The sequence below is a fragment of the Mobula hypostoma genome, chromosome 21 (assembly GCF_963921235.1).
Source record: "Mobula hypostoma chromosome 21, sMobHyp1.1, whole genome shotgun sequence".
NCBI classification, from domain to species: Eukaryota; Metazoa; Chordata; class Chondrichthyes; order Myliobatiformes; family Myliobatidae; genus Mobula; species Mobula hypostoma.
Genome location: NC_086117.1, coordinates 4,327,209 through 4,352,071, shown reverse-complemented (window position 1 = coordinate 4,352,071; position 24,863 = coordinate 4,327,209). Strand labels below are relative to the sequence as shown.

Below are 24,863 nucleotides of genomic sequence, written 5' to 3'. Positions count from 1 at the left end.
CATACTCATAAGGGAAGCTGAAGGCCAGTGCCTGCAAGCCTGAGTCTGACTTGGTTGGAGGCTGAAGAAACCGGCTTGACTTGAGGTTAAAGGTTAAGGGAATTTTTATGTGCATGTGTGGGTGGGTAGCAGTGTTGTTTATCACTTGCTGTGTTGCATTGTGGGATTATTCGCTGGTATCGGAATGTGTAGCGACACTTGCTGGCTGCCCCTCAGCACAACAGAACAGAAAAGTGTACGAAAAGTCCTGGATACAGCCCAGTCCATCACGGGTAAAGTCCTCTCCACCAGTGAGCACATGTACCTGGAGTACTATTGCAGGACTGCAGTATCCATCTTCAGGGATCCCCACCACCCAGATCGTCCTCTTGCCCTCTCCTAGCATCCCACCAACCTCCGTGTCCAGCATGTAATTCTCCGTAACTTCTGCGGACCAATGGGATCACACCACCAAGCACATCTTTCCCTTTCCCACACTTTCCACAGATACCGTTCTCTACTCGAATCCCTAGTCCACTAGTCCCTCCCCACTGATCTCCCTCCTGGCACTTACCCTTGCAAGTGGAACAATTGCCACTCCTGCCCCTACACCTCCTCCCTCACTACTATTCAGGGCCCCAAACAGCCCTTCCAGCTGAGGCGACACTTCACCTGTGAGTCTGTTGAGGTCACATACTGTGTACATAGCTCCTGATGTGGCCGCTTGTATGTCAGTGAGACCTGACATAGATTGGGAGACCTCGCTGTCTGCCACAAAAGTGGGATTTCCCAGTAGCCACCCATTTCAATTCACTTCCCATTCCATCATGTCAGTCCATGGCCTCCTCTACTGTTACGATGAGACCACACTCAGGTCAGAGGAGCAACACCTTATATTCCATCCGGGAAGCCTCCAAACTGATGGCATGAACATCGATTTCTCAAACTTCCAGTAATGACCCTCACCTCCTTCACCATTCCTGTTTCCCTCTCACTCCTTATCTTCTTACCTGCCCATCGCCTCCCTCTGGTGCTCAACCCCATTCCTCTTCTTCCATGGTCTTCTCTCCTCTCCTATCAGATTCCCCCTTCCCCAGCCCTTCATCTTTCACCAATCAACTTCCCATCTCTTTATTTCACCCCCTCCTCCAGTTTCACCGATCACCTTGTACTTCTTCCTCTCAAACCCCCACCTTCTCATTCTGACTTCTTCCCCTTTACTGTCCTGAGGAAGGGTCTCAGCCAAAATGTCTCTGCTTTACTTGTTTCCATAGATGCTGCCTGGCCTGCTGAGTTTCTCCAGCCCTCTTCTTGCTGCTGCCATTAGGGAGCAAGTACAGGAGCCTCAGGTCCCACACCAGCAGGTTCAGGTACAGTTATTACCTCTCACCCATCAGGCTCTTGCACCAGAGGGGATAACTTCACACACCCCATCACTGAACAACCCATGGACTCATTTTCAAGGACTCTTCATCACATGTTCCCAAAGATTATTGCTTATTTATTATCAACTTTTCTCCCTCTTTTTCTTGTAGTGGACATGAAAGCCCGCAAGAAAATGAATCTCAAGGTTGTATATGTATGTGTGACATGTATGTACATGAGTAATAAATTTACTTATTGGGCCTTGGCTGTTAACAGAAACAGAGCATTTCACAGTATGTTTCAAGGTGCATGTAACAAACTTGAACCTTGATCTTGAATCCTGAAGATAAGAACTCCAGTATTTATTAAAAGATAAGCCATTGCAGAGTAGGTAGAAGAGAAAATGTTTATACATGTTTATGTTTGCAGTTCATTGCTTCAGACACCATTATAAACACCATTATATCCCATTACATAGACTCTTGTTGACGTGTAACATTTCAAAACACCCCCATGGGTACAGCAGCGAATACTCATTCCAGTCTCTGCGTCTGTTCGCTGATTTCTTCCACCTTACTCGATTCATCCACAACCTTGCCGTCAACCAGAGTTGTTGTGATGACTTTGACAACCTTCCTCGTTGTGATCTCAGCTGTATGGGAAGAAGAGGAAGATAAGGTTAGACACTAGAGATTCTGCAGATGCTGGAAATCCAGAGTAACACACTCAAACAGCTGGAGGAACTCAGTGGGTCGGGTAGCCTCTATGGAAATGAATGAACAGTGAATGTTCTAGGGCAAGACCCTCCATCGGGACAGGAAAGGAAGTACGAAAATGCCGAAATATGAAGGCGGGAGGGAGGGGAAGGTGTGCAAGCTGGAACGTGATAGGTGAAGCCAGGTGGGTGGGGGAGGGCAGTGAAGTGAGAAGCTGGAGTGATTGGTGGAAAAAGTAAGAGCTGGAGAAGAAGGAATCTGATTGGAAAGGGGGATGGACCGTGTGAGAAAGGGAAGGAGGAGGGGCAACAGGAGAAAGTGATAGGTAGGGGTAAGAGGCCAGAGTGGGGAACTGAAGAAGAGGAAAGGGGGTTAGAAGCTACTTGGACAGAATACGAGTTGTTGCTCCTCCAACCCAAGACTGGCCTCATGGCTGAAGAGGAGGCCATGGACTGACATGTCAGAATGAGAATGGGGATAGGAATTAAAACGGTTGGCCACCAGGACATTCCATTTTCTGCAGATGGAGCAGAGATGCTCGACAAAGCGGTCCCTCAGTCTACATCGGGTCTCACCAATGTAGATGAAGCTGCAACAGAAGCATTGGGTACAGTAGTCAACCCCAACAGGCTCACAGGTGAAGAGTTGCCTCACCTGGAAGGACTCTTTGGGGCCCTGAATGGTGTGAGGGGGGAGGTGAATGGGCAGATGAGATCCAAGCAGGATTTTTAAATCTCGCACTGAGATTACCAATGCAATGGGATTTAATCAGGAACAATGATCGCATTGCTCTTTCATTAAACCACATGACTGATGGAGTGAGAGAAGAGAGGGGCAACAAGAGACTGAAGATACTGGCATCTGGAGAATAGAAACTCAGTGGGTCAGGTACTATGTGTGGATGAGATGAACTGTCAAAGATTTGGGGTGAGACCCATCGTCTGCTCTGGGTGATTGTGCAGAACCAGGTGTGTGCAAAGGTTGACCACTTCGGAGTGCGAGTAGGTGGTCACTTCAAGCAGAGCTCCCCAAAAGCAGCATCGCTGATGGTGAAGAGGGCATCTGGCCAAGGCCTGTCAGAATACTGCTATACTTAGTGGAGTAAAGTGGAGCTCAGGTAAATGATTAGCTACTAAATGGCATTGAAGACATTGGGCTGAATTCCTTCCTTTGTTCATAGATCAGGGTAAAAGAATAATGACTGGTACAATCAAAATGATGAACTTGGCACTTGGTGTTCACTTGTTTTCAAAGTTCCATTCCTCAATCGTGAACCTTACCCAAGGTGGCACACAGGAACTGCACTAGTTAACTTGGAGAAGGCAGGAGAATGGGGTTGAGAGGGAAAATAAATCAGCCATGTTCGTATGGCAGACTCGGGGGCCAAATGGAATGCGGCATCCATCATCAAGGACCCCCACCACCCAGGCCATGCTCTCTTCTCGCTGCTGCCATCAGGAAGTAGATGCAAGAGCCTCAGGACTCACAACACCAGCTTCAGGAACGGTTATTACCCCTCAACCATCAGGCTCTTGAACCAGAGCAGATAACATCACTCACCCCAAAATTGAACTGATTCCACAACCTGTGTTCTGGATATTTATTGATTATTATTATTACTCTTCTTTTCGTTTTTGCAGTTTGTTGTTTCTTGCCATTGGTTATTTGTCCGTCTGTCATGAGAGGTTTCTCAATGATTCTATTGTGTTTCCTTCTATACTACGAATGCCCGCAGGAAAATGAACCTCAGGGTAGAATATGGTGACATATATGTACTTTGATAATAAATTTACTTTTTGGATTCTGCTCCTATGAGTCTTATGGTCTCACTCCTGGTGGGATGGTGGGGCTGGACGGTGGGAATGACACATCTACATCAGGCATACGAGTGACCTTCCGCGCATGTATACTTACTGGGAGTAGTCGGAGATTTTGGAGGGCTAGCTGGTTTCACACTGCAAAGATAATACAGACAGTGGTGAGACAACAGTGGCACACTGTAGATCCTTCAGGGACAGTTTAACCAAAGTCATGATAAGTTGTTGCAGTTTTGTTAGACAATTTAAAGATCCTCAAACAAGAAACATTCATCAGAATCCTTTCAAAATATAACTGATCTTTCAGCCCATCAACCACCAATCATTCACTTACACCAATTCTGCTCTAATCCCAATTTATTCTCCTCAACTTCAAATAAATTCTCCCCACGTTATTTTCCATCCAGAGGACTTTGCTCTTGAGTTACCCTGATTTTAAATCGTTGTTCAGTGCTACAGTCCTTCTGAAGTACTACAGTGGGATTAATGCATGACCACTGGGTGCCTTGGAGTCATGTGATCATGTAGCACATGACATACAGCTCCCCCCTCCCCCAACACACCTGCGAGTGGAGCCCAACACCTGGCCTCATGTCCAAACTCAGGATAGAAGTGTCAACTCAACAGCGAGCTACTGTATTGACAAGGAAGGCCCAGTTTTGCAGTCAGTTTGTTACCCATCTTGTGTCCTTCAGAAGGGCCTCGCAAATATCACTGAGAGCCCTTTACATGGTGTTTCCAGAGCTCCAGCTCTGCCTACAACGGCAACCCAGTGAGTGGCTGCATTTGACATGTGCCACCACAGTAACAGACATGCACATGTGACAAGCCACACACAAATGACGTGCACATTGTGACATGTTTGACAAGTTCACCACTACACACTCTTGTATTGGCTGTCTTTCATTACCAAAACTGTAACATCTACTGTGACATAAGGGTACTGTAGCAGTTAGTGTAACACTTTACAGCACCACTGATAGGGGTTCAATTCCTACCGCTGTCTGTAAGGCGTTTGTACGTTTTTCCCGTGACCAAGTGGGTCTCCTCCAAGTGCTCTGGTTTCCTCCCACGTTCCAAAGATGTACGGGTTAGTAGATTATGGACATGCTATGTTGGTGCCAGAAGCAGGGTGACACTTGTGGGCTGCCCCCAGCACATCCTTGGACTGTGTTGGTTATTGAGACAACAACACATTTCATTCTATGTTTCAAAGTACGTGTGACAAATGAACCTAATCTTTGTTTGGAAGCTAATCTCAATTAGAAATTTCCTATTTAACCCCTAATTTCCACCATACAAAACCCTGACAATTACACTTCCCAGCAATGTGTTCCCATTACCTCATATCACCATTGAGTAAGCGCCTGTACTCGGCAATCTCTGCTTCCAGAGTCAGTTTGATTTTCAGCAGATCGTCATATTTTTCCTTGTTTCTAAACACTTCACTCCGTAGACCGGCCAGTTCGGCTTCACGTTGTGAGATAATTAACTGCAGCTTTTCAAACTCTGCTCCATATCTGCACTCCGTTTCACCCAACATATTTTCAAATCCTGCGATCTGTGAAATTCAACAAAGGATACTCCAGTGAGCTAAAAGTCCTCACTGAGGGATCAGCAGGAAAGGGGGAGTTGTTTCAATATCTGAAGATCTGTCCTGGGCCTAATGTATTGATGCAATCACGAAGAAGGCACGCTGGACCTTGAAACTTGGTAAAATGATTTGAATATTCCAGCTACAGCTTCCTTTCAGAGGAAGTGCGTGCTTTAAATGACCTACTCTGCACGGTACATATCATATTACACGTTCAAAGGACTGCCTTGCTTGGAAGTGACATTTGCATATATTACACAAGACTATAAAGAACTGGAATCAGTAATTAAGCTAATCAATCATAAATGAAAATTAAAATATAAAGCACTGATGTTGAAAATCTGAAACAAATTTGGAAATGGTCAGCCCATCAGGCAACTGGAGGGAGAAACTGAGGTAATGTTTCAGGTTGAAGCAGTATAGTGGGATTATATCCGTGGCATCGCTTCGAGCTGAAACTTTAACTTCTCTTTCCCTCTCCACAGATGCTGCTTGACCTGCTGAGTGTTTCTAGCAGTTTTGGTTAATTTCTGATCACCTCTGCACAATTATATAGAAGTAAAGTTAGGGGTTAAAGTAGGTATATGGAATGAAATGTGCATAAATACCGACATGTACTTACAATGTAACAGCATTATAGATAGTGCAGTGAAGTAATGGGGGTAACAGAGGTTGGGGGTAGAGCCAACTAAACTGATTGATCAGATTAATTGCCTAGGGGAAGAAACTTTTGAGATAGTGTGAAGTTTTTGTTTGATAGCCCTAAAGTGCTTCCCAGAAGGGAGCTTTTAGAAAAGGCAGTCTGACGGGTGGGTAGTGTCCGCAGTGATTTTTATTGCCTGCTTCTTTGCCTTGGACACATACAACAGTGTGGACTATTTTTTAAAAAGGGAAAAAATTTCAAAAATCAGAGATGCAGAGGGACTTGGGAGTCCTTGTGCAGGTTTCCCTAATGGTTAACTTGCAGGTTAAGTCAGTGGTAATGAAGACAATTGCAATGTTAGCATTCATTTTGAGAAGAATGGAATATAAAATCGAGAATGTAAGGCTGAGGTTTTATAAGGCACCGGTAAAACTGCACAAGAGTATTGAGAGGAGTTTTGGGCCCCGTATATCTAAGAAAAGATGTGTTGACGTTGGAGAGGGACCAGAGGAGGTTCATAAGAATGATCCCAGGAATGGAAGGATTTGCATACAAGGAGCGTTGAATAGTTCCGGGCCCGTACTCACTGAGTTTAGAAGAAAGGGGGTAGGGTGTGGATCTCATTGATACCCATTGAATATTGAGAAGTCTGGATAAAGTGGATGTGCAGAAGAAGTTTTCTATATTGGGGAGTCTAGGACCAGAGGGCACACCCTCAGAATTGAGGGACATTCATTTAGAACAGAGATGAGGAAACATTTCTTTAGCCAGAAGGTGGTAAAACTGTGGAATTTATTGCCACAGGCAACGGTGCAGGCTAATACTGTATTGGGTATATTTAAGGTGGAGATTGATAGATTCTTGATTAATCAGGGTGCCAAAGGTTACAGAAGGGGTTCCCAACCTGGAGTCCATGGACCCCTCAGTTAATGGTAGGGGCCCATGACATAAAGAAGGTTGGGAAACCCCGGGTTACGGGGAAAGGCAGGGGAACGGGGTTGTGGAATTATAAAGTAGCCATGATGGAATGGCAGAGCAGACTCCGTGGGACGAATGCCCTAAATCTCTCCTATGTCTTGTGGTCTAATTCCTGCTGTGATAGTAGACTGCTGCCAATAACAATCCATGCTGACCTGACAGATTTTGTATGTTTTAAGAGGACGCCACACCAAACCAGACAGTAATGGCTGCTGGGAAGATGCTCCCTATGGTGGCTGTGTAGAATTGCAGAAGTGATATTGGCCAAGCTACCTGTGCTTTCAGAGTTTCCATCTCCATCTCCAGACCTTGTATCGTTTGCCGCTTAATGGTGATTTCAGCTTTTACATCGTCCAGTGCTTTTGTATTCTGCTCAGATTCGGTGCTCACAACCTCTATCTGCATAGGGAATAGAAACATTGCAACTTCTGATATCTCGTGTACGTTCTCACCACAGACCGATGCAGCAATAATACTCCAAGCTTGCATTTGGAATTCACATTGTCTTCCCTATATAGTAGTGTGGAGAAACAGAGGGATAACTCAAAAGTTGCCATGCTAGTTGATAGGGTGGTTAAGAAGGTGTGTGGTGCATTGCCCTTCATTAGTTGGGGGGTTGGGTTCAAGAGCTACAAGGTAATGTTACAGCTCTATAAAACCCTGGTTAGACCACACTTGGAATATCGTGTTCACTTCTGGTTGCCTCCTTATAGGAAGGATGTGGAAACCTTAGAGGGTCAGTGGGGATTTACCAGGATGCTACCTGGATCAGAGAGCATGTCTTAGGAGGATAAGCTGAGCCAGCTAGAGATTTTCTCTTTGGAGCAAAGGAGGATGAGAGGCAACTTGATAAAGGTATACAAGATGATACCTCTAGAAGTTAGAGGTTAGAGTGGACAGTCAGAGACCTTTTTCCCCAGGGCAGAAATCAATAATATGAGGGGGCTTAATTTTTAGGTGATTGGAGAAAAATATCGGGGTGATATCAAAGGTAGTGTAGTGTGGAGGAGCAGAGGGATCTGGGGGTACTTGTCCACAGATCCCTGAAAGTTGCCTCACAGGTGGATAGGGTAGTTAAGAAGGCTTATGGGGTGTTAGCTTTCATAAGTCGAGGGATAGAGTTTAAGAGTCGTGATGTAATGATGCAGCTCTATAAAACTCTGGTTAGGCCACACTTGGAGTACTGCGTCCAGTCCTGGTCACCTCACTATAGGAAGGATGTGGAAGCACTGGAAAGGGTACAGAGGAGATTTACCAGTATGCTGTCTGGTTTAGAGAGTATGGATTATGATCAGAGATTAAGGGAGCTAGGGCTTTACTCTTTGGAGAGGAGGAGGATGAGAGGAGACATGATAGAGGTATACAAGATATTAAGAGGAATAGATAGAGTGGATAGCCAGCGCCTCTTCCCCAGGGCACCACTGCTCAATACAAGGGGACTTGGCTTTAAGGTAAGGGGTGGGAAGTTCAAGGGGGATATTAGAGGAAGGTTTTTTACTCAGAGAGTGGTTGGTGCGTGGAATGCACTGCCTGAGTCAGTAGAGGAGGCAGATACACTAGTGAAGTTTAAGAGACTACTAGACAGGTATATGGAGGAATTTAAGGTGGGGGCTTATATGGGAGGCAGCGTTTGAGGGTCGTCACAACATTGTAGGCCGAAGGGCCTGTACTGTGCTGTACTATTCTATGCTCTATGTTCTATGTATTTTTTAATTCAGAGAGAGGTGGGTGTGTGGAACGCCCTGCCAGGGGTGGTGGTAGAAGTAAATACATTAGGGGACATTTTTGATAGGCACATGGATGATAGGAAAATGGAGGGATCTGCAGGAGGGAAGGGTTAGAGTGATCTTGGAGTACGTTATCAAGTCATAGAGGCATAGAAAAGTTCAGCACAGAAACCCCTCTAATGTGTGCGGAACCATTGAAACTGCCGACATCCATCGACCCGCACCAGGACCATAGCCCTCCATATCCCGACCACACTGAAAGGTCTGCACAACATGGCGGCTGAAATGCCTGTCCTGTGAGGTAATGGCCTGTTTTACATTATCACTACAGACCGACTCTGGGCGCTGGGATAGTACAATACATTCAGGTACATTGTACGATGTAAACGTCAGCAAACCCGATTCATAGTCAATCATTGAGTCATACTCACAACTCTCTCTTACATTCGGTCTTTTTCTCAGAGTTAGCGAATCAAGAACTAAAGGGAATGGGATTAAGGTGAGAGGCGAGAGATTTAATGCAGACTTGAGCAGAAACTTCTGTTTTTTTTACACTTATATGGTGGTTTGTACGATGGGAAAGAGCTGCCAGAGGAAGTGGCCGAGGCAGGTACAATAACAGCGTTTAAAATGCAGCTGGACAGGCGATGGATAGGAAAGGTTTAGAAGATTTCTGTTGAGCCTTGTGGGAATGCTCCATTGGCACTGGAATGCGTGGCAACCCTTGCACACACCTCAGGTGTGCTGGCTGTTAGTGCAAGTGACGAATCTCACTGCACGCCTGATAAATCATCTTGAATCCTGAAGGTTATAGGCCACAAGTGGGCAAATAAAACTAGATTGGAAGGCAGCACTTGGTCAGGGTACAAGGGTGGATGGGCAGAATGGCCTGAGTGAGTGACAAAATAAAGATGAGAAGACAGAGAATTTTAAACAACAGTGCCAGCTTTGAGAATCCTTACCTGCGACTGGTACCAGGCTTCAGCATTGGCTTTGTTTTTTGCTATTAACTCCTCATACTCAGTTCTGATCTTTGCCACGAGGTCAGAGATATCTGGTTCCTTACCAGAAAACACGCTCACAGAAACCCTCTCGGTCTTCAGCTGTGCTTTCAGTCCATCAAGTTCCTGCCACACACAATGACACAGCCTGATCAGATGAGCGACAACCTCTTCCCGTTTGGGAGTGTTCCCTCGCCTACTGAGCACCCCACTATCTAACCTTCGTCCTGGCGTCTCTCTTCACAAGATGACGTACGCTGAATGTCTCCAAAACTAATCGGCACCCCTACAAGGTGGTTACAGATAAATCCATTCAAAAATTCAGTTGGCGAGGCAGAGGGGGCTAAGAGTGTGGGATTCACCCCTCAGCAGTGTTTGAGGCAATTAATAAAGATGGGTAAATTTTAAATTGGTTTATCAAAGGCACTTTGCTTTGCATGACACCCATACAGATAATTTCATTACATCAGTATGTTGAGGTAGTGGAAGGTAAAGCAATTACAGAATGCAGAGTGAAGTGTTACAGTCACAAAGAATGTGCAGTGCGGTTGGACAATAAGGTGCAAGGTCAAAACAAGGTAGATTATGAAGTCAAAAATCCATCTTGTAGTACTGGGGGGTGGTTGAGTAGTCTGATAACCGTGGGATAGAAGCTGACACGTGTTTTGGGAGATGGATGGTGATCCAGTGCCTCATGATGAAGAATGAATTAGATCGTGCAAATTTGATGTCAAGTCAGGCTCACAGCAAAGAAACAATGAGGCAAGTTGGTACCTCTACCTTGACATTAATTTTCTTGCAGATATTTACAGGAAAATAAAGATACACAGTGTAACAGAATTCATGAGAACCATAAATGAAGTCTGACAAATAACCAATGTGCAAAGTTGTGTAACTAAAAAAAAATACTGAGAACACGAGTTGCAAAGCCCTTGAAAGAGAGTCCTTAGGTTTTGGAATCAGTTCGTTCAGGGTTTAGGTGAATGAAGTAATCCACACTGGTACAGGAACTTAATAGTTGCAGAATGATAACGATTCCTGAACCTGGTGGTGTGAGACCTGTTACCTCCAGGTCACTGCAAAAAGAGAGCATGGCGTAGATGGTGGGGGACCATTAATCTATAGATTGTGGCCGACAGGAACGGGTGTTGTCCGCGGCCTGCGCTCTCTGACTGAAGAGCAACAGCTGGTTGTGGCAGCCCTTACCTCCGCATGGTTCTTCTTCAGGAACAGAACTTCTTCAGTCAGCAGGTCAGTCTCATTCCTCAGGGAGGCGGCATTGACCTCGTACTCCCCCTTGACGCGCCTGAGACGGTCGACATCGTTCTCCACAGCCTGACGGACAATTGACTCAGACTCCAGCCTGGAACGGGACAGGGGCACAGAATCTGGAAATCACCGCTGTCCATCTCAGGAAGAGCTGAACCTTTACAGCCCTCTCCCCCGCAATGCGCTGCTTTCCTGTGACCAGTACACATTAACACGTAGAGGGTAGGTGCCACACCACTAACTAAAGTTAGCTTCCCCCCCCACCCCCCATCCTAACGGAGCACCATTAAGAGGGTATGGAAGGTATCTGACAGATTGTGAGGACCACTGAGTGAGTCACGGGGGTCTCTCATCCCCACTCCACCCCCCCACCCCATCGAGAACATACACCAGGACTGCTGCATTCAGAGTCCTTGGCATGGTCAAGGACCCTTCCCATCCATCCCACAATCTCTTTGACCTCCCACCGTCAGGCAGAAGGTATTGCTGTACACCAACAAGGACTGGGAGTGGGCGAGAGCTTCTTCCTTTCCCCGGGCCGTGAGACTTCTGCACACCCCGGTACCACTCGGACACATTATTGATGACAACACAAGTAACAGCAGTACTGTTCTATATTTAACCATATGTCGTAAATGCACTTGATGTCAGCTTGTGCATCTACTGCATGCTGTTTTATCTGTTCATATTATTTTATGTGCTGGGTGTTGCACCTTGGTCCCAGGGGAATGTTGCTTTGTTTATCTGCATGCATGCATGTGGTTGAAGGACATTAAACAAACTACATAGAACCTACAACACACTACAGGCCATTTGCCCCACAATGTTGTGCCGACCATGTAACCTACTCTGGAAACTGCCTAGAATTACCCTACCACATAGCCCTTTATTTTTTTTTTGAAGTTCCATGTACCTATCTAAGAATCTCTTAAAAGACACTATTGTATCCGCCCCCACTGCCGGCAGTGCATTCCACGCACTCACCACTGAAAAAGTTACTCCTGACATCCGCTCCGTAACTACTTCCAAGCATCTTAAAACTATGCCCCCTTGTGTTAGCCATTTCAGCCCTGGGGAAAAAACCTTGGCTATCTACACGATCAATGCCTCTCATCATCTTATACACCTCTATCCTCCGTCATCTCTCATCTCTCATCCTCCGTCGCTCCAAGGAGAAAAGGCCAAGTTCACTCAACCTATTCTCATAAGGCATGCTCTTCAATTTAGGCAACATCCTTGTAAATCTCCTCTGCACTCTCTCTGTAGTGTCCACATCCTTCCTGCAGTGAGGTGACCAGAACTGAACACAGTACTCCAAGTGGGGTCTGACCAAGATTTTATATAGCTGTAACATTACCTTACGGCTCTTGAGCTCAGTCCCACCGTTGATGAATACCAATACACCATACACCTTCTTAACATCACTGTCAACCTGCACAGCAGCTTTGTGTGTTTTGTGGACACAGGCCCCAAGATCTCTCTGATCCTCCACACTGCCAAGAATTTTACCATTAATGTTATATTCTGATTTCAAATTTGGCCTATCAAAATGAAGCATTTCACACTTATCTGGGTTGAACTCCATCTGACACTTGTCGGCTCAGTTCTGCATCCTATCAATGTCCCACTGTAACCTCTGACAAGCCTCTACAACTAGAAGTGAGATTTCACAGACTACAGTGGTACACAATCTGTACAGGACGGAACTGTGAACAATATTCCCCACCAGGGTAAGGGAGATGTCAGGATATGGACCATAAATAATTGAAGCAATTAAAAAAATTATGATGTTTTTAAGTGCAATCTGATTAATGCCATGAAGCTACTGGATCATTGCAAATTGTATTGAAATTGAGGGGCAAAGTTGAGCGGAGATATGCGGGGCAAGTTTTTTTGTAAACGTTAAGTGGTGGGTGCCTGGAATGGACTGCCAGGGCTGGTGCTGGAAGCAGACGTGATGGTGGAGTTTATGAGGCTCTTAGATGGCAACACCTATTCGTACCTCTGGACCCGGACTTCTGAAGTCGAGAGAGTGGAAATGCCCCAGTGTAACGGCTTTTGCACTTTAAAAGATCTGCCGCGCAGGTTTCTTATCATTGTGAGGCACGGTGGACAACTACCACAGACGGGCAAATGAGTGTGCAGGGAGCGGAGGGACGCGGGCTGCGCGCAGGGAGCGGGGGGACGCAGGCCTTGCGCAAACAGAAGGGGTAGTTTGATTGAACATCCTTTTCAGCAGAGACATCACAGGCCAGAGGGCTTGTTCTGGGCTGCGTTTTTTTAATTGTTATTTCAAGATACAGCAGAGTAATAACTTGTCAAGTCTAACTAGCACACAACACCCAATGACACTCATGGGATCAACGAACCCACGAACTCATAGGTCTTTGGACTGTGGGAGGTAACAGGAACACTCGGAAGAAATCCTTGTGCTCCTGGGGAGAACAAACAAATTCCTTACGGTCAGCAGCAGGAATTGAACCTGGGTCCCTGGCACTGTAATGGCACGCTACCATGCCACCCAATCGATGTTCTAAACACCCATCTGATGCACAGAAAGTTCTGCCAGAGAAACAGTTCCTTTCCAATCTGAGTCTATATTGATGCCAGCCCTGCTAATGGGTTAACAATAAACTGATACTCAGTGTACATGATGGATAAGCCCCACTTGTGTCCGCGCCCACAAATGCTGTCTAAACTGTTGCGTATTTGCCCTTTGAACTGAGCTCCAAGTGCAAATGCGAGGAAGGATTTCTACTACACACTTCATCCTGAAGTCCTCTGCACTCAGCCTGGCATTGTCGATCTGCAGCACGATGGCGGCATTACCCAGGGTGAGATCGTGGATCTGAAAACCAAAGGGAGCAACATTCAATCAAACTTGGCATCAGACTGCTGTCTGGGTTGGGGCAGCATCCTCTGACAACATACAAAAACTACAGCGAACTGTCTGGTCAGCAGAAAGGGGTCGTTGGCTGCAGTCTACCACCACTGAGCCAATAGGCTGGTCCTGGACTTATTTCCTGGCATAATTTACATATTACTATTTAATTATTTATGGTTTTATTACTATTTAATTATTTATGGTGCAACTGTAACGAAAACCAATTTCCCTCGGGATCAATAAAGTATGACTATGACTATGTGTGTCCAGGACAAAAAAGAGGTAGAAAAATCAGTGTGGACACTACCCCGCCCAGCAAGCTGCCTTTTCCAAATTCTCCCTTCTAGGGCTATTCAACAAAAAATTCATGCCATCTTAAATATTTCTTTCCCCAGGCAGTTAATCTGATCAATCATTCTAGTTAGCTCCTCCACATCCCTCTCTATCTATTTATTCCCATCACTGCACTGCACTGTAAGCACTTTAAACCGTATAAATTTCCCTGTATTTCCATGGTTTCTGGAAGTTCACCAGGATCCTGAAGAAAATCGGATTAATACCACCCACAAACCCACAAGGAAGCTCAAGTCACTGCTTATGCAGGTCAAAGATGCCATGATACTCGGGTTGGCTGGCGTTTACAGGACTCCCTGTGAACGCCAGGTAGCATGTATCGACCAGACAGGATGCACAGTGGAAACCTGCATTGGGGGGCACAGGAGGGGTATCCGTTTGGTTACCCGGAGAAGTTGGTGGTAGCAAAACACTGCATTCGCAATTGCCATAGAACTGACTGCAACGGGACAAAACTACTGCGCTGTGCCAATGGGCTTTGGGACTGCCTGGTAAAGCAAGCCATTGAAATAAAACTAGAGGAAAAGAATTCGATCGTAAACAAGCTGTGGGAGTGGAAACCTGATTGGATGAGGTCTAACCAATTAGGAGGGACAGACTATGAGGATATAGATACCACTGGTCTAGACCTGCCCAAACTTCATTCCTGAAGAAGGTGGCCGGCTTTGTGATCAAACTGTTGGTTATAATTGATACCTCTGCCTAGATGGTAGCCTGAGAAGAGCTTATTCATCATATACACTGCGAAAGCACTAGATAGTTTTCACTTTAAACCACTATTTGTAATACTGTTTACATTGTAAATGCATGCTGGGATTTATGTATCTAAGCACATTTTATTCCATATCCATATTTTAACCTCTAACTTTATTTTATATATAATTCTTTATAATTGTTGAATGTTGTTTTTTGTTACATGTTGTGCCCTGACCAACACATCACAGCAAATTCCTAATCCATGGAAACGTATTCAGTGAATAAAGCTGATCCTCGAGATGGCCCAGTCAACTTGACACTTGGACAAAAAAACAACACTGAAGTGGAGTTCGATACGGGATTGTTTGGTTTTCATTAAAGCTGCTGAAAGATTGCTGTCCACACTGTGATGAAGTTAGCTCTGTTTGTCACATGCACATCAAAATGTACAGTAAAATGCATTGTTTGTGCCAACGACCAACCGACGGATGGAGAAGACCATCAGGCTTGGCTGGATGGAGTGTAAGAAGGGGTGGGCTCAGAGGGGGTGAACCATGTTGGTGAACTGTTGCCTCATGGAGCAAACCAGGAACACACACAGAGATTCAAACATCCTGCCTTAGGTAGGGTCCTTGTTCTTGTGCCCCAATGCACTTGGGGCCACTATGTGGACATACATCAGGAATTGAAATATTATTGTTAGAAGTACCAAGGTTCAGTGAAACACTTGTCTTGCATATGTACAGAAGATACAAAACCTTGAAAGCATGCATCACCGGGCTCCAAACCAGCTTCTGAATCACTTTTATAAATCTATTAAATGGTTCCCCACAGCTGTGAGGGCATTTGAATCTCTCTGTGTATTACTGGTTTGCTCCAGGAGATAGTTCCCCATCTCCTCTCTCACTCCACCCAGCCAAACCTGGTGGTCTTTCCCAGGCAGTTCTCCCCATCACTGCCAGCTCAGGCACTTGTGGACAACAGTTACAGCAATCTGTCTGATGAATTCAGTGACGATTCAAGGGAGGAAGAAGTTCAGGAGGGTTTAGGGGTGCAAGACAGAGGAGTGCAGCAGATCTGGGGTGGATAGCACGTGGGGGCATGAGGCATTGGAGACAGTTTGTGTGCTGCTGGCTTAGGAGAAGTGTGGGGATTGATGAGGGATTTGGGGGTCTGGGGGTGACAGTTTGTCACTCTGGGGAGGAAGGTGTGGGTGACCCTGTCGGGATTGGTTCGGGGGGTCTGGGGTGTTGGTGTCTCTGAGGGAGTGTCGAGTTTTGAGGGGTTTTGATGGTCTGGGGTTTGGTGTGTGGGTGACTCTGGGGGGAGGTATGGGGATTGGGGTGGTGTTTTGGGGGTGGTCTGGGGGGGGGTTGGTGTATAGGTGGCCCGGGATGGGGGGAGGTGTGGAGATTGGAGGGGAGTTCAAGAATCTGGGGTGTTAGTGAGTGAGTGATCCGGGGGTGTGGGAGGATTGGGGGATGTTCGAGGATCTGGGGTGTTGGGGTGTGGGTGACCCTGGGGTGGGGGAGGTGTGGGGGGTTGGGATGGTCTGGGATTTTGGTGTGTGGGTGACCTGGGGGGGTGTGGGGATTTGAGGGGTTTTGACGGTCTGGGGTTTGGTGTGTGGGTGATGGGGGGGAGGTATAGGGATTGGGGTGGTGTTTTGGGGGGGTCTGTGGGGTTGGTGTGTGGGTGGCCCAGGATGGGGGGGAGGAAGTGTGGGGATTGGGGGAAGAGTTCAAGAATCTGGGGTGTTAGTGAGTGAGTGATCCGGGGAGGGGGTGGGGATTGGGGGATGTTCGAGGATCTGGGGTGTTAGGGTGTGGGTAACCCTGGGGTGGGGGAGGTGGGGGGGATTGGAGGGGTTCTGAGGGTCTGGGGTGACCCTGGGTTGGGGGTGCTGTGGGGGTTGGGGTGTGGGGGTTTGGGAGCTCTGGAGTTTTGGTACGTGGGTGACGGGGGTGGGGTGGGGATTGGAGGGGTTTCAAGGGTCTGGGGTGTTGGTGTATGGGAGACCCCGGCAGGAGGTGTGGGGATTGGGGGGTGTCAGAGTTTGGGCTGGGATAATAGTAACTTTATTTATCGAAAACTTTCCATACAGACGATATAGTTCAAAGTGGTTTATAACTGAAAATAAAATAAAAATAAAATAGATAATAAACGACAAAAAGATGTTAGTTAAAATCAAGGTTAAATAAATAGGTTTTGAGCTGGCGTTTATAATTGTCAACTGAGTCTGCATCCCTTATAGTTTTAGGTATTGAATTCCATAGTTTAGGGGCGTAGGTCACAAAAGCTGATCTGCCAATATCTTTTGAGCGAGATTGTTTAAGGGACAGGCGGAAGAAACCCTGAGAGCTCGGGTAGGTTTGTAAAACCAAACCGATTCTGTGATGTACTTTAATTCCAGACAATTAAAGAGCTTTAAAAACAAGGAAGAGAACTTTAAAAACAATTCTAAAAGATACAGGACGCCAATGCAGACTGGACTGATATATTCCTTCATCCTGGTTTTGGTTACAAGTCCAGCAGCGACGTTCTGGATGAATTGAAGTTTGTCAATTGATTGCTTTGGAAGGCCAGTAGAAAGGAAGTTGCAATAATTAGTCTATTCGATATAAAGGCGTGAATCCCATGTGGAGGATGTGTGGGTGATGTTGGGGAGGTATTGCGATTTGGGGGTGTGGAACAGTTTGTGGGAGAGGGCGCATTGTGAGGTATGAGGATGAAAGAGGTTTATTTATCGGGATCAATAAAGTATATCTATCTATCTATTTACCTGTCTGTTGAGATCGCGAACCTGAGCCAGCAGGGGATTAATGTCCCGCTCGGTGGTTCTCCTCTCCTCCAGGATCGCTCCGATCTGCACCTCCAGCTCCCTGTTGCTGGTCTCCAGCGAATGCACCATGTTCAGGTAACGGGCCAGCCGCTCGTTCAGATCCTGCAGGGTCTCCTTCTCGCCCCGGGGCTCGGCCACCGCCGCCGACATCAGGAGGGCGGCAGACGAGCTGATGCTGCCGCCGTGGATGGAGCTGGAGCGGAAGCCGGAGCCGGGCACCAGCGAGCGCCTGCCGGTGAACCAGGAGCCGCTCTGCGCCGACAGACTGGAGAAGGAGGTCCGGCTGGGGACGCTGCCGGCGATACTGGGCATGTCTGCACCGAGTGAAGATTCAGGCGACAGGAGAACCGAGCGGTCGATGGATTGAGCACTCCGCTAGGTGCATCCCAGTGGGGTATATATACAGAGAGGGAGAGCGTAGCTCCACCTCGGTTCTCACTCGGTAACCGGCGCAAACAACGCCCTCTATCACCGCCCTGCCAAACTTTGTCTGCTTACTTACTTATTTAGAGAAACAGCACGGAATAGGTCCTCGGAGCCGCGCCACCCAGCAACGCCCAATTTAACCCGAGCCGAATCTCGGGACAATTTACAGTGACGAATTAACCGACTAACATTGGACTGCGGGAGGAAGCCGGAGCACTCGGGGGAAACCCATGTAATTTTCGGGGAGGACATACAGACTCCTTACAGAGGAGGTTGGAATCGAACTCTGAACTCGGACGCCCCAAGCTATAAGAGCGTTGTACTAACCCCTATCATCGCACCCGTTAGCTTTACTTGCCACGTGTACATCCACTGTGGCATATTGGTTCAGATCCTCTAATGAGTCCTTGAACTGGGCCCTGTCCACCAACTCGAAACAATCCAAAAGCCAGCTCTCGCAACCCCCTCTTTGCTGCCCTCACCTCTGGAATCTTGCTCTTTAGCCTCTGCTTGTATGCAGGTAGGAGGAGGGTAGCCAGATTAGATATCCTGAAATGTGGTCTAGGGATCAAGTGATAGGCGTTCCAATGGTGGTATAACAGTGGTTGAGTGCGTTGGTTTTATTTTGTTGATAACTGGGCAGAGATTTCTTCAAACGCTGCCACTGCTCACTAAAGATTAACTTCGGTTATCACAGGTTATTGAAGTTCACTGTTTGTGTCAATGAGAAACACCGTCCGAGGATGGGTTGGGGGGAAGGCCCATAAGGGTCACTATGCTTCTGGTGCCAGCAGGGCTCGCTCACATTCCTAACTTGTACTTCTGTGGTAAGAGGGAGGAAACCGTGGCACCTGGAGGAAACCCACACGGGTTGAGAAGGATAATAAATCAGCCGTGATGGAATAGTAGAGCAAACTCAGTGGGTTGAATGGCCTAATTTTGCTCCTATATCCTGTGGTCGAAGCATCAAGACATACAGTGAAATGCGTTGCATGTGTTGCCATGCTCCCGTCACCAAAATAGTACAGATTTAAAGTGCATTTATTATCACGTACATCTTCACGATTCATCACAGGTCGAGATGGTATACATACTTTAAATTGAGTATGCCCACGATTTACTCAGCCCTGCCAATCCATATATACCTTTGCGATGTGGAAGGAAGCTGGAGCACCCGGAGGAAACTCACACACTCAAGGGGAGAGGGTACAAACTCCTTACAGACTGAATCCTGATCACTGGCGTTGTAAAACATTGCGCCAGCCTCGAAGTTGCCCTACTGGCATCCCATTCCCACACAGACCGAGGTGATATTAAAACGGTGGCACCCGTAATCTGTGAGATTCTGCCAGGGTTTGAACAAAACATAATGAACCCTTGGCGAAGGAAACCGGAATACAATCAGAAAATACTCAGCGGGTTGGCCAGCTGTGACAGAGAGGAGCAACACAGTCACGATCCACTGTACGGGATCAGGAATCTGTAAACTCAGCCAGCACCATCCCGGGCACTAACCTCCCCAGCACTGAGGCTGCCTTCAAAAAGGCAGCATCCATCATTAAGGACCCTCATCATCCAGCACATGTGCTCTTCTCCGTGATCTCATCAATGAGGAGACGCAGAACCCTGAAGATACACACTCAACATTTCAGGAACAGCTTCTCCCCCACCGCCATCAGATTCCTGAATGAACAATGAATCCATGTACACTACCTCAGTTTTTGTCCTCTGTTTTTGCACTACCTATTTTATTTAACTTTATTTTATATCTACTTATTGTAATTTATAGTTTTTATTATTATGTGTTGCAATGTACTGCTGCCACAAAACAACAAATTTCACAACATATGCTGGTAATATTAAACCTGATTCTGATTCTAGGCCAGAAACACAATTCTGGAGAGAACCTCTCGTCATAAACACAAGAGATTCTGCAAATGCTGGAAATCCTCACACACACACACACACACAGAGTGCTGGAGGAACTCAGCAGGTCAGGCAACATCCATGGAGGGATGTAAAGAATTGACATTTTTGTTGCAAGGACGTGGCTGGGGACAAACCCAAGTGCAGGACACAGATGCTGAGGCAGAGTCGTTAGGCGTAGCACCGCCGCGAATGGGGAGCCAATATCCAGGAATCAAAGTGAAGCTTAGAACTAACAGTTCTCAGGAACAGGAAACAAGGTTTACTCTCACAAGAGTCGACCAACGAACTGGCGGTTTCCTGCTGTGGTCACAGGGTTTTTATCCTGCCGTTTGATGGGAAGCAGGTGCGTGTAGTTAGTGGTACTTGGGAATGATTGGAATCTAAATGAGGTGATCGAGGCCCAATTCTTGAGGCAAATAGCAAGGTGGGGGATTGCCAGACGGGACCATGACAATTTTGGGCTGAGACCCTTCATCAGGGCTGGATCTTGGCCTGAAATGTCGATTGTTCATTCCCCTTATTTGCTGAGAACATTTCTATGTGATACTCTGGATTTACAGCATCTGCAGAATCTCTTGTGTTTATGATGACAGGTTCTCTCCAGAATTGTCTTTCTCTCCAACCTGTGATTTCCCACCTTGGTTGAAGCAAATTTGCATATGTCCTGGTCGCAGAGTCAAACAGCATGGAAACCAGCCCTTCGGCCCAACTGGTCCATGCTGACCAATATTCCCATCTCACCATTTATTCTAGAGAGCAATGCCATTCGGTCATCACGGTATGTGCCTGGGATTGGGGTTAGGACCGTAGATGCGAACTCTCTGAATCTGTGTCTGAACACCACGTCAGTGAGAGCCTTGTTTTCACTTTACAAAAATGCATCTATTATAAATTACATTCAACAAAACTACAATAAACACTAACAAAAACAGTGTCTAATGCAGTCAATATTGTGAACTAAATTAAAATGTTCCCACCCTTGTCAAGGATGTCGGTTTATCTCCTGTGGTGTCGAAGTAGCCTGGAAGATCACAATGGTACTCATGGACACCACAAGTTCCCTCTCCATGGTTATCTGGGCACAGACATACACCCAGAACATTGCCAGGCAGTTGGCATGGTTGGGACCCTCCACTGTCTGCTTCTAGGACCCATGGGTAGCTACCTTTGCCAGCCACAGGAACACGTTTACCAGGATCCAGGACAACATCCCATGCACCTTCAATCTAAGGCCATGACACTCAGGGACTTGGGCTGTATGTATATATTTTTGTAACTGATGTTTTTCTGCTATGGTAATTATGTGTGCTGAGTGCTGAGTGTAACTGTCGGTACTATGTTTTGCACCTTGGCCCCAGGAGAACACTGTTTCATTGACCTGTGTACAGGTATATGGGTGAATGTCAATTACACTCGATATCCACGTCCCTCCTCGTGACCCTCCTTACAGGGTGACTGCCTATAAATCATTGTCATCATCATTATATGCCGTGTCGTATGGACGTGGGCAATCACGGTCTCCATTACTATGATGGTTCTTGGCAATTTTTTCTACAGAAGTGGTTTGCCATCGCCTTCTTCTGGGCAGTGTCTTTACAAGATGGGTGACCGCACCCGTTATCAATACTCTTCAGAGGTTGTCTGCCTGATGTCAGTGGTCATATAACTAAGGTTTGTGATGTACACCAGCTGCTCATACGACCATCCACCACCCGCTCCCATGGCCTCCTGTGACCCTGATCTGGGGGAGGGGGCGGGGAGGAGCACTAAGCAGGCGCTACCCCTTAGCCAGGGGTGACCTGCATCCTGCAGGCTAGTGGAGGGAAGGAGCGCCCCTCATCTCATTTGGTAAAGACGTATCTCCACCCAGCCACCCCATAAATAAGATAAGGACAAAGGTAAGGAGCAGCCCCTGCAGATATGAGAAAGGGGGTTTGGATGAGTTGGGGGAAATGAGGTATAAAAAGGGTGCTAGAACAGGGCCAGTGATATCATGAAGGATACCACCCACCCTGCTCATGGACTGTCTGCCCTACTCCCATCAGGGAGGAGGCTACGTAGCATCCACACCAGGGTCACCAGACTCAAAAACAGTTACTTTCCCCAAGCAGTAAGACTGATCAACATCTCCACCCAATAACCCACCTCTCCATACCCCCAACCACCAGTACTTTATCGTTTTCCCGTCAGAGTCACCTCATGTACAGACACTCCTGTGCCGAGTGTCACACCTGTGTACTGGGGATGACATTAAACAATGTTGAATACTGTACTGAAGTCGCCTTAATAGAGGGCGTGACTCTATTGCCGCGTCTCCCATTTCTCCTGATAAAACCTTTTAACTTATGACGATCGCCTTAAATGTTTGTTTTTTCTTTGTCTGCGTTACTGTAATACTGGTGGGAATCAGCTTCATGGCGCATGGAATGCAGTACGCACGGCCAAACATCACGTCAACCCAAACCGTGTCTGCCCTTGTGATGGAATCCAGCCCACCCGAACCCCGGGACTCCGGGAGCCGCGCTCCGGATGCAGTGCGGTGGGAGTCGGCGTCACCTGTGGTTGGACACGTTGGACCATCTCTTACACCCCGATACTCCGGGGCAGGTATGAGGGGCTGCCTTCTCTATCTCTGCCAGAACAGAAAACCGGGAAGGCTGTAAAATTTTGCGCACCACTGTTCCCTGTCTTCCGATACATCTTCCAAATGGCGATGTGTTCCTTTCGTGCGCTGTCTGTGTGGTATATACAAACCCTACACAAACACAGGGGATTCTGCAGATGCTGGAAATTTTGCACAACACACACAAAGTGCTGGAGGAACTCAGCAGCATCTATGAAAAAGAAGTAAACAGTCGACGTTTCGGGCCGAAACCTTTCACCGGGATGCCGACCACATCAGAATCAGATCTATATCGCTCAGCCTGCAATGTTCCGTGTATCTGATGATGTCGGTTTGTTGTATCTTGTCTGACAGGGTAACCTGCCGGTTGTGTCCGTGGTTAATTGCGTTGATTGTCACATTAACCCGGGGCTAACCCTCAGGTTTATAACAAACTACTACTGCGCCGAGGGAGCGCTGCCTACTCGGATTAGTAATAATGATCGCCTATTATTAATTAATAACTACCAATAATAGCAGGAACCTATGAACACTACCTCACTGTTCCTCTTTTGCACGTTATTTATTTATTATTTATCAAGTTATTTATTTATTCGTCTGTCCATCCATGTGTGTACCTGTCTCTGTAGCGGTCTGCCTATCAATATACAGTGAAACGGGCCCTTTCCGGCGCTTTGAGCTGCGCCGCCCAGCACCCCTCAATTTTAACACAAACCTAATCATCGGACAACGGGGCAATTTACAATGACCAATTATCCTACTGACCGATATGTCTGGACTGTGGGAAGAAACGGGAGCATCCGGCGGAAACCCTCGCATATTACAGGGAGAACACACGGACTCCTTACAGAGGAAGTCAGGATCGAACTCCGAACGCCGACGCTCGAGCTGTAATAGCGTTGTGCTCTCCGCTACACGCTACCTTGGCCTTGCCTGCCTATCTACCTAGATAGCAACAGATCTTTCTGTCTATCTATTGATATATTGATTTATCAATCTACCTGTTTATTTATTTATTTATTTAGTAACTGATAGTAATCTGTTAGGCCTGTACTATATTACTGTCACAAAACAACACGTCAGGATTAAAGTCAGTGACAATAAACCTGTTATTGATTCTATTAGAGTTACTAATTATAATTATTATTAATGAACAATTATGAAAAACAAATGTTAACTATTTATAATGATTAATAACTAATTAATAATAATAATTATCCCTTAAGCAACACTAGAAGAATAGATTATCCAGATATGTCTGTTTTTTTTGTGCATGAATTGACTACCACATGTTTTCACTGGGGGAATTACTAGACTGAAATGCACAGAGAGTGTGTTTCTTCCTTTAAAATCAAATTTAGATTGTCCATAAATGTGTAATGAAAGAAGTATTTTAATTTTACAACTGAGTTGACTCAAACTATTTCAACATTGTTCTAGAGGCAAGTGAATACCTTGCTTAAATGTTACCTCAGCCCAGATAATCTCCTAGGTTTTAGCAAGAGCTGGTCAGAACTGTACACTTTTGAGTCTGTGAAGGCATGCAGTAAGATTCAAAGTAGTGTGGGTGGCAAAGAGATGTCAAGGTGATGCTATGAATGTGCGAGAATGTGACATGGAATGTAATTGTCAAAAAGGTGGGGATGTTCCCTCCAGTGCTTATTGCATGAAAGAAGTTGAAAGGAGTTGGTGTGGACAGGTGGCGTTGTACACAAATCACTGAAATTCAATGTACATTGGTATGGCGACCTTTGCTGCAAGAAAGTCTGGGTACAAAAGTGGAGACACCTCACTGGAATACAGTGGCAGCTGGAATATTGTGTGCTGGTCCTATCCCCCTATCTAATGAGCACGTACTGGGGGTAGAGGGAGTGCAGGAACCAGATTAAGCAGACCGTACTGACTGTAGACAACTGAAGGGTAACCTCAATGAACTGGCTGGGTCAGGGGCGAGGAAGGTGAATGCAATGTTAGTATTCATTTTGAGAGGACTAGGCTATTAAAGCAAGCATGTGCTGCT

At 46.5% G+C, this 24,863-nt stretch overlaps 1 protein-coding gene and 1 long non-coding RNA gene across 3 annotated transcripts in view; one reads left to right on the top strand and one right to left on the bottom strand.

The window, feature by feature from the left end:
• Positions 1 to 15,419, top strand: part of LOC134359750 (uncharacterized) — a 134,737-nt gene extending 119,318 nt beyond the window's left edge. For both annotated transcript variants that reach the window (XR_010021193.1, XR_010021196.1), the window contains one exon: positions 15,272 to 15,419. This is a non-coding gene — a long non-coding RNA (uncharacterized LOC134359750). The remainder of the gene's footprint in view (positions 1 to 15,271) is intronic.
• Positions 1,704 to 18,249, bottom strand: si:ch211-243g18.2 (uncharacterized protein LOC559906 homolog). Its single transcript, XM_063073328.1, has 8 exons — positions 17,806 to 18,249; positions 13,855 to 13,937; positions 11,027 to 11,183; positions 9,782 to 9,946; positions 7,366 to 7,491; positions 5,221 to 5,438; positions 3,975 to 4,015; positions 1,704 to 1,996 (listed from the first exon to the last, which is right to left on the bottom strand). Exons 1-8 carry the CDS (start codon positions 18,175 to 18,177, stop codon positions 1,878 to 1,880), a joined length of 1,281 nt encoding a protein of 426 aa, XP_062929398.1. The 5' UTR covers positions 18,178 to 18,249; the 3' UTR covers positions 1,704 to 1,877.
• Between the last annotated feature and the right edge of the window lie 6,614 nt (positions 18,250 to 24,863).

Bases quoted from the DNA above. Each gene is read 5' to 3' on its own strand.
- si:ch211-243g18.2 (XM_063073328.1), bottom strand. From the start codon at position 18,177: ATGCCCAGTATCGCCGGCAGCGTCCCCAGCCGGACCTCCTTCTCCAGT. The intron at 9,947-11,026 runs GTAAGGGCTGCC...TGTGTGTGGCAG, and splicing joins TGAAGAAGAACCATGCGGAG to GAACTTGATGGACTGAAAGC. The intron at 7,492-9,781 runs GTAAGGATTCTC...TTCCCTATGCAG, and splicing joins AAGCCTGGTACCAGTCGCAG to ATAGAGGTTGTGAGCACCGA.